At 41.5% G+C, this 10,238-nt stretch overlaps 1 protein-coding gene across 1 annotated transcript; it reads right to left on the minus strand.

Annotated features, from left to right (window-relative positions):
* Positions 1 to 6,334: 6,334 nt before the first annotated feature.
* LOC122669254 (exocyst complex component EXO70B1) lies at positions 6,335 to 8,703 on the minus strand. Its single transcript, XM_043865978.1, has one exon. The coding sequence runs from the start codon at positions 8,559 to 8,561 to the stop codon at positions 6,654 to 6,656; it is 1,908 nt and encodes a 635-aa protein (XP_043721913.1). The 5' UTR covers positions 8,562 to 8,703; the 3' UTR covers positions 6,335 to 6,653.
* Between the last annotated feature and the right edge of the window lie 1,535 nt (positions 8,704 to 10,238).

A 10,238-nucleotide genomic window follows, 5' to 3' on the forward strand; every position in this document is an offset into this window, starting at 1 on the left:
CAGTAATTACCTTTCATCCTAGTTTTAATAAAAGTGCCTTATTGTGGATTTCAGCCTTTTGAAAACCAAGGCCACCCTGAGATTTTGGGCGACACATTTTTCCCCACGCAATGAGAGTAGAATTCCTATTGTTGTCTTTGTTCCCAAGCCAGAACTTGAGACAAATTGAATCAATGTTCCTGCAAATTTGTCTAGGTAACAAGAAACAATTCATAAGATAGGCTGGGGTAGAAACTAATACCGATTGGATTAATACCCTATGACCTGCATAGGATAATAAATTTGATTTTCAGACAGTTAGCTTCTTTTGCATTTTGTACAATTCCACCAAATTCCTTTACTTTGGACCTGCAAGGAAAAAGGTTAGTCCTAGATACTTAGAGTTTTTTGCCATTTCTTTTATTCCAGTTAGATCAGAGAGAGACTTCTTGGTTGAAGAAGGCACAGTTGTGTTAAAATGGAGACCACTTTTGGAAAGATTTATTTCCTGTCCCGATAATCTGAGAAGAGATCAAGTACTGCTTTTATAGTTGGCAGATCTTCAGAAGATGCGCGGCAAAAAATAAAGATGCCATCAGCGAATAAAAGATGAATAATTTCAGGGGCACCACGAGAAATCTTGATGCCACGAAAGAGATTCAAATCTTGATAAGCTGAAATCAATCGAAATAAAGCTTCCATGGCCACAATAAAGAGATATGGACTGAGAGGACAACCTTATCGAAGGCCTCTAGAGGCCTAGAAGAAATCAAAAGGACAACCATCTAGCTTAATTGAAAAAGAAGAGGTGGAAATTAGGGCATTAATAAGACTTTTCCAATGATTGCCAAAACCCAAGAAGTCAAAAAGAGTAGTAATGAGACCCCATTCGAGTTTATCATAGGCCTTAGACATATCAATTTTGATTGCCACATAATCCATTTTGCTTCTGATATGTTTAAAAAAATGGAAAATCTCATGGACTAATTGTCAGAGATTGGACGCCTAGGCAAGAAAGCGGCCTGAAAAGGGGAAATAATTAAAGATAGGAGGAGTTTGAGTCTATTTGCAATTAATTTTGAGAGGATTTTGTAAGTAACATTACACAAACTAATTGGTCTGAAATCACCTACCTTAGTTGCAGTAGAGGATTTAGGTATTAAGCAGATAAGGGTGTGATTGGTTCCTGAGGGGATGGTAGCACTTAGAAAAAAATTGGATACAAAAGAAAATAAAACCTATTGCACCATGTCCCAATATTTTTGAAAAAAGACTGCCTAAAAACCGTCAGGGTCTGGAGCCTTGAAAGGACCAAAAGAAAATAACATTTTTTTAATTTCCTGAAGGGAGGGCACTGAAATAATATTGTTGCAATCCTGCTCTTGGAGAACTTTGGGAAAAAGACATTCAATGAAACTAGTATCCAGAGGCTCCGAAGTGGTAAAAATAGATTTGAGGTGATCAGCAAATAAATGAGACATAAATTTAGGATCCTCAACCTGATTACCGTGCTCATCAAACAAAATTTCAATTCTCCTGAATCGTAAATTGGTTTTGGATGCAGAATGATAAAATTTTGTGTTTCTGTCACCATCCCTGATATAGACCTGTCTAGACTTTTGTAACCAAAACATTTCTTCCGCTTGAAAAATCCACTGCAATTGATTAGCATATGGTGTAATAGGTGTCTATTAGGGGATGGGCTGTCAGAAATCTGTAAGAAAGAATCAGCTAGGGAAAATTTAAGGTTACAAACATGCCCAAACACTTCCCTGTTCCAGATTCGAAAGGCATTGGATAAGTTGGAGAGTTTACAGTTAATGGGATCACAGGAGTTAGCCTGCCAGATGGAGGTGCAAAAATTTGGGAATGCTGGGTGGTGGGTGCAAGCATCTTGGAAGTGATGTGTATTCTCATTAGAAAGCCTTCTAAACCCAAAATCTATTCCAAGAATGCATACCAAACATAACCTTCATATATACAATACTAAAACCACTTTCCATATACTTCTGTTTGGTAATCCATACCACCACCGATAACATAATCAATTGCACACCTCTATTAAGTGATGATAGCATAAAAAACACTACAATGATGAAGATCGAAGATGACAATGTTAAATTGATAATATAGATTAGTGTAAGCATATATTTATACTCAAAAGGGATATATAGAATACCTGCTCTAAAGTGCTCAATGAAAGCCAAAATAGATTCCACTCCTTGGCTTAAACGTCTTTGTATGTCTAAAGCTCTTGGCTTTTCTCATGATCAGTAAAACATCACTTTACTGGGAAAAAAAAAGAGCCACCAATACACTTCCACACACTATACTTACTCTTAGTAGCAGCAACCACTCTCACGCTGATTGATTGATTGATGAAGGGGTGCTAGTGCACTCGGTTCCTTGGCTAACCGTTTAGCCAAGCCTCTTATCATTGTGGTTTCCCCCACTAAGCACCACAATAGCATATATAAAGGTATAGTCCCACATCATTTATCTAAGACTTTGGATGTGTCTTAATATACACTTGAGCCATCTTCACATAATCCCTTAAAGTTGTGGGTTGAACCCTCTAACATGGTATTAAAGCCTAGATTCATTTGTTAATCTCCGTAAATTGTCAGTCTACCTAGAGAGCCAGGTATGCTAAAGCTACACATGACGAAAAGTGTTGAGATATTAAGATTTATAAGGATATAGTCCCACATTGATTTATTGACCTTATTAAAGATCAAATCTTTCTCTACAACTATAGTTGTCCATCTAATTACTACTTCATATGTCCATCGGTTGACTGTTTAATCAATTTTTTTTTAATTTTTAATATTGGTAATGGTCAAAACTGAAAGTTATTATTGATTGGGACTGAAATTGAACTTTTAGATTAGATTGGTCATTAATATCCACTCAAAAATGGTTATTTAATATAAATACATTGGATATGGCAACTTATCTTCAATTCACAATTTTCTGATATTTAAGGTGAAGAACAACCACAAACGGATTAAATTAAAATATGTCAATTGGTCATACGGCAGTTGAAATAATCAAAGATGGAAACATTTCTTCCTGTCTCCAAAAAACAACAAAAAAAAAAAAAAAGATGGAAACATTTGCTGATGACAATAGACGTTTCTCTCTCAATCCCATTCCCATTCTATATATATATTTATAGGTTCATGTTCTCTGTGCTACAGCGTAGGCTACACCCAGACACATGGGTCTGCCACTAAGAGGGGCAGGATGATCATTGCACCCATCCCCATGTATCTGAGCACAGCCTGCGCCCCCGACAGAAAACGTTCTCCCTATATTTATATTTATATTTTCCACCTAAACTTGGAAAAATGGAAGCTTACCAATGCTTCCATCCACATCATTAATGGGTAATGACTAATGACTTCCAAGTTCCAATTCCTTACGGCATCGGCAAGTAGAAAGTATATTGGAAGTGACGTCGTCCTCCACGCAAGGGCCGTACAGAAATCTGAATAAAAAAGGGATGGTGACAGATTGACACGTCTGAATAAAAAAGGGATGGGACGTCGTCTCCACGCATGGGCCGTAGAGACATTTGACATGTCTCTCTTCTAATCTAACCATGTGGGTCAACGCAGACTTAAATGGATAATACCATTTTCTAATCCTTAATTGGTAGTAATGTCCCGATTCTTTCTTACACTGCCATCATAGAAAACCCTCTCCCTCAATTAATTTAAGGGAGGCGGTTTTCTGAACATATTGTACACGAGAACATACCAATGAGATTTGAAAAAATAGTTTCATACGTAGGAAGGCAACAAGAGCATTATATGTACGGAAGAGATAAATAGAGAGAGGGTGCAAAAAAACTCTCCTTCGACAACTCAAAGAACCTTTTTCCTTAAGACCCCGTTTATTTGATGAGAAGGATGGGAATGTTGTGGGACTAGGTCTCAAATTGTAATGGATTGGGGAACATGGGTGGGAATTTTACTCTTCCCATAAATAGTAACCAAAGTCCTTTGTTTTTTATGAGACTTTGAATATTATATGGGTAGGATTTTCTAGTGCCTTAGATAAAGCATTTAATGTTATTCCTTGAGCTCTTGTAAGTTCACCGTCTAAGTTAAACAAAAAAGGTTGAGATGGGAGTTTGAAGTGCCACATCAACACTTCTCCTGAGTTTCTATAAGTTGACCACCCCAAGTTAAACAAACAAGGTTAAAGTGAAATTTTGAAATGCTACATCAACACCCTCCCACCCCATCTAAGTTTCCATCAATAAAACGGGACCTAAGTTAATGATGTGTTTGAAGATGGATTGGAAAGGTTTACTTGAGAGAAAGTGTTTCTTGTTCGGGGAATGGCACATATGGGATTCGGCTCCTCTCCAGCCCACCTCCGAGCTGGAGATCGTCCAACGCAATAGTAGGCGTCGACATGTGACCTGGGAGCCATTTAAACAGTGGGGATCGATGAAGCACAACTGGGTATGATGCACATGCGATGGAGAGAAAGATTAAAATCCTCATTTCCAACTTGATCTTATGCACATGGGACAATGGAAGCATGCGAAAGAAATATATGGGTAATATTTCCACCAATCACAGGAGAGGGGTGGGGGGATCATTTTAGCCCCTCTTTGTGACTAGGGCAGCACACACTCCCCACAACACCCCCCACTAGCTAACCCAAATATGGCATAATCCAAATCTATCTTGGCATATTTAGGCTGGACCCAATTGGATGCCGATTCCAGCTTTTTCTTCAAACACAGAAAAGTGAGAATCAAATTTAATTTAATGATGTGATTGAAGGTGTTCTGATTCATGACTTGGAATTCAAATCTGGCAAGAGACAAGCCAGGGCTGTAGACAAAGACAGAGACAGACACAGAGAGGCCCTGTCAATTATCAATTCATGTTAAGGGGGTCCAAACTAAAATGTAAGACAAGTGGATATAGCTCCTCAGGTACATGAAAGAATACTTACTCTAACATGCTAAATGAAGCCACTCCAGTTCTACTCACTTTGCTCTTACAAGGAGCAACGGCCAAGCCTGGAATCATTGTGTCCCCAAACCCCCCCCCCCTCCTCCCATCCTCCCAACAACAACTATATAGAAAAAAACAAACATGCTTTTCCATTACTTTTAGTGTGTATATATGAAAACAGAAATCAGAATATAACTCTGTGGATCCTAATATATCATTATCTCTCATGTGTATCTTTGGCAAAACTTGGTTCTACAGTTGAATATATAACTTACGAAGAAAAAAAACACAAGCTCTATACCATGTTAGAAGGTCAAACCCAAAACCTTGAGCTATAAAGCAAAGATAACTGCTCAATAAGTATACGAAGCACCAAGGACTTGAACAAACTAACGTGGGACTATAACTCTATACCTCCCAACATCACATCAATGCATGAGGAAATTGTCAATAAGCTCTAATGCCATCTTACTAAAGCTGTGTGCTTTATATTGTATCACAGATTGCTGGGTCTGTAACCTGATGCCATCCAGGAAAGAGGCTTGGAAATGAAGCCAAGAGATGAAAAATGTCCATATATCTCAGAGAATCATTTGGCAATTCTGAACAGGGCATTAGAATTGAAGCAAGAACTTTTTCTCAGGGAAGCAAAATATTTGAAAGCCATCTCTTGGTGAATACAATTGTCCCTACAGTCCTCTAGAACAATAATAACATGAAAATAGATGCAGAAGACAGCAGTTAAATGTCCAGACTCTAGAGAGGTTTACAAATGAAATAAATGGTACAAGTAGTAGCATATCTCTAAATGCAGAATATTTATAATTCATGAAAGAATGTATAGTCCACACCATTATTTTGGTTGATATGATTAAATCAAGCCCTTTGGCTAACTACAACCCAACCTGGACTCATTTACTTGTTAGATCCCCAGAAAGCTACTCCTTTGAAGAACAAATACTGCATTACCTGTATATGGTAAGGAAACCGTTGACGCAGGTGATACTTTGCTTGATGAACTACAATGACAGGTATCAATCTAAAATGCTTTATGGTGCCAGAAACAATTTATGATATTAGGTTCTTCATGGATCAAAACCCAAGAGTTGCAAAAGAATCACCAGAATTATAATTAGAGTAAAGCCAACCACCTTATTAGGTTCTTCAGGATAGAAAAACCTGCAATCCAAATTTCAGGGTAAAAACCATACTAGAAGTTCTATATGGACTAGACAAAAAATATATTCACAGGGACCACACTCAGAGAGGAGAAACATTCATCAGAATCATTAACATGCAGCGTTTAAGTGAAAACAGAGCCTAGAAAATTGCTTCTTGGTATCATAATAAACTGCTAAGATCAATTCTCTATGTGCACAAATAAACCAGAATTTAAAATGAAATAATAAGTTGAAACAATTTTCTTACAGGGTATAAGTATTTGGGCATGGATTACCAGCTACTTTGGTGAGCTCCACCTGATCTTCCCAATTCCTATATTTTCTTACAATCCACAAAAAAATTATCTGAGACTGAATTCGATCAGGTTGTTCTAGAAAGAAATCAAACAAAACCCAATTTGGTCGTCTGGACTCCGATTGCCCCCATATACTCCCAAAAATTTAAAGAATATTTCCTCTGTTCTAAATTATAAATAGCAACACTCAGTGTAACTTACTGAATCTACTAACTCCTTCAGTTTGATCTCCTCCTGATCAGGTGTTGGGAAACTGGGTAACCCTCGAAGAAATCCAAGACAGCAGTCTCAAGATCCTCGACTGAGTACTTGATGTACATCTCCGGGTGCTTTCCGCTCTCTATATGAGCTCTGAACCGGCCTAGAAAGGATCGGTAAGCCGGGATGAGCTTCTCTGATAAGGATATCCGTAGCTCCTCACGCAGCTGAGGATCTGGTACCAACCATGTAGCCTGAGTCCTGTGAACCTCATCAAACATGGAATTGAAGGTCTTGAACCTTTCCCTCAAAGCGGTCTTGGAAACCCCTGAAGAGAAGCTCCCACTTACGTGTAGCCCTTCGTCTCTGAGGCAGTGGAGGACACTCACCCATGTCGACCTCTGATAGCTCGTCGCTGCCTGCCTGAATTTCCCGGTTAGCTTCCTGAGATAGTCATCCTCGATCATCTCCCGGAGCTCCGGCGACCCTTTCACTTTCTGAACGATGTAATGAACATTGTTCATGAGGAAGAGATGAGCCAAGGAGGCATCTTTGTAGAGCTTGGACTTCCCCTCCAAATTGGACTCCAGCATCACAATGATCCAAACCAGATGAAGGGCCAGAGGAGAGCGGCTCTCTGGCTCCGGAAACTCCAAATCCGGCATGGTGGGATCGCCAGAGTAGCGTGAGGCAGTCGAGGGCTTGGACACAATTAGGTCGAGAAGGGTCTGCTTGTAATCAGATATGAGACTGATATAGTTCATGACATACCTGGTCAAGGGGTGAATTGTCCCACCTGGAACAGGAATCCTAGAGGTCTCGCGTTGCACGGCATTCTCGAATTCCGACAGAATTCCTCTCACGGCCTCCGCAAGCCTCGATAGTATCTCGGCCGCCTGGACTCTGACGGACTCAGACAACTTGGACCCGAAAACGGCGTCAACGTCAGGCAACAGATCGTACAGGGCGTCATAGAGGTCTAGAATCTTGAAGAGTTTCTCCGGTGATCGGCGGCTGATACTGATAGCCTCGGCGAAGTTGAAGACTTGGATGGCGGGACCCTTGACGGTCTCCATGAAGCAGGCGTCGTCGGCGGCGGGACCGAGGCCCTCGAAGATCTGCTCGCAGAGGAGTTTCTCGCTGGCAAAGAGGATTCGAACGCAGACCTTGGCAGCGCGTATCCAGCGCCTTATCTTGGTCTCGAGGGTATCCCACTCCAGCCTTTGGATTTCGCCGATGCTGAGCTTCTCGATGCCGAGACGGCGGAAGCTGGCATCGACGGCGGATTTGCGGACACTCCCATAGACCTGAATGCACTCGCGCATATACCCCGCAGTGATCATCCTCTCAGCGATGCTACGGAGATCGTAGATGGCTTCGGGTGGGATTAAATCGATCTCACGGATGCTGTTAGTGGTACGGTAGTTTGGAGTACGACTTCCGCTGTTACTCGTACTTCCTTCTCCCCCTTGCAGATCATCTTCTCTAACGCTACTGCGTCGTTCACCTCCATCGTCTACTGGGTAGTCATCATCAGCCTCCAATTCGCCGGCACCGTCGGCTCTGGAGCTGCTCGAGTGGGTGGAAAAGGAATTGGATTCGAGGAGTGAGTCGATCTCAAGTGGGTTGGTATGGGTGATAAGGATGTTACGGAATTCATCCTCCAGACGAGCCATGGCGATCTGGATTGCACCGTTGACCTTGCCGGAGTCACCACCGCCACGAGAAGATCCATCTCCAGATACTGTGACCGACTCCATGGACCGCTGGATCTCGTCGACGGCCCGCAAATAACGGTGGGCTTCCTGACGGTCACCACCATCGAAGATCATTCGTTCCCTGGCCTCTTCAGATGCAGTGGAATCCCACCTGAGGATGAGCTTCTCCGCGGCTCCGAAATCCATGGAAACGCTCTCAGGCGATTCCATAGCAATCGCCGGAAAAAAAGGGTAGAAAGAGAAAGGGAAAGGAGACGACCCAAGTATAGCTCTGGGGTTATAATAAAATCCAAACGGAGGGAAAACAGGGAAACTTTTCGTTAGCGTTGCTGGGCTTCGAATTCAAAACTGTAGGTTTTCGTGTAGGGTGTGGGGTGGGTTAGGAATTCTCTAGGATCCAAGGAATACACAGAGACAGAGGAGAGAGAGAGAGAGAGAGAGAGAAATAACGAAGCGATTGCAGAACGACTATGACTCTTAATCAAATGGGTAGATAGATAAACTAGATATTTTGGGATGAGAGAAAGGGGGAGAAAGAGAGAGAGGATATTTCAGTCGTGAAAGGCAGCGAAACTGTAATTTTGTCTGAATCAGTGAATTGGAACTCAGAAGCAAAGGAGAGAGAGACAAGAGAATAATAGTAAGGAGAGGCGTAAGCAGGGTTAGACCTTTTCAGATTTTTTTGACAAAAAGAGAACTTTTAAGAGGTAAAATAGAAAAAAATGGTGGTGGGACAGTGGGGACAGTGCGAGTGAGTGGGGAGTGACAATGGAGTGTGGGACTGACTGGCCTATAGCCATTGGCAGAAGCTTTGACTTGGACGTCGCCGGGAAATGCAAACTTCATCAATGATGTTTTTTTCCGGCGCTGTAGCCGGAAATTTCGCTATCTTCTTGAGTTTTATAATCAATTTTAGGGGAATCTCTTTGATTATTTTTTTTCTTGGTAACTCTGCGCCCAAGTAGTTCCAGCTCCCAAATACCAACTACGAAAGAAGATCCCAAGAAAGCAAAAGGGCAAAAACCCAAAGTTGAGAACTGAGAAGTGACGATTAGTGAGAGGCCTGAAAAACTTTTCTGAACTGGGAGACGCAATAAAGAAGAGGAAGACGACGGGACGGCACTAAACACTCAGGTAGCCCAGAACCGAACCAGTGCGTCTACCACTTTCAGTGGTTGGAATCCGGAAAGATGTTACTGTACATAATATCTATGGGGAAAGGTTTCGTACACGGTCGTGTACACCGTGTACGAAACTTTTTCTTCCCTTTATTTTTTAATTTTTTATGAAAACCTCGTCTTTTACTTTGTGCATTTCCAAACTTACTTTTCCTCAAAATTACTTTTCCTCATCCTTCCTTTATAGGAGGATGCACCATCCCCTTGTTGCAACCCGCGACTCCACCCTCACCAACCACACCCCTCCTCCCTCTCTCATCGACCTTCTCCTCCACCTGAGGAAGCCCAACAGAGACCTTCAATTTGTAATCATCAACGATCTGCTGCAGCTGTTGACTTCCCTTTCAGCAGTTGACAAAGAAGTGCTTCCAGCCATGGAACTCCTCTCCCTGAAACTCTGCCTGATCACCTCCATGTTCACAAATTGTTTCTCGAAATGGTGCATCATTTTCGACATCTTCCAGCCATGGAGAATCAATGGGGTTTGGATTTCAGAGAGAAATTTCAAAGAAATTACTATGTAAAAAAAGATAATTTATTTTGGCATTTCTTTCTTTCTTTCTCTTCCTAACAATTCTCTGTTTCCTAAACCACCCTATATGCCCTTCCCAACTCCATAAGCCGTCGGAATCCGGCGATTATTTTCCTGGTGAGAAGTCTTCTTCTTTTCTCCGATTCGCATTTCGATCGAGGTGTCTAATTTGCAGTT

This window comes from Telopea speciosissima, chromosome 7 (genome assembly GCF_018873765.1).
Source record: "Telopea speciosissima isolate NSW1024214 ecotype Mountain lineage chromosome 7, Tspe_v1, whole genome shotgun sequence".
Taxonomy (NCBI): domain Eukaryota; kingdom Viridiplantae; phylum Streptophyta; class Magnoliopsida; order Proteales; family Proteaceae; genus Telopea; species Telopea speciosissima.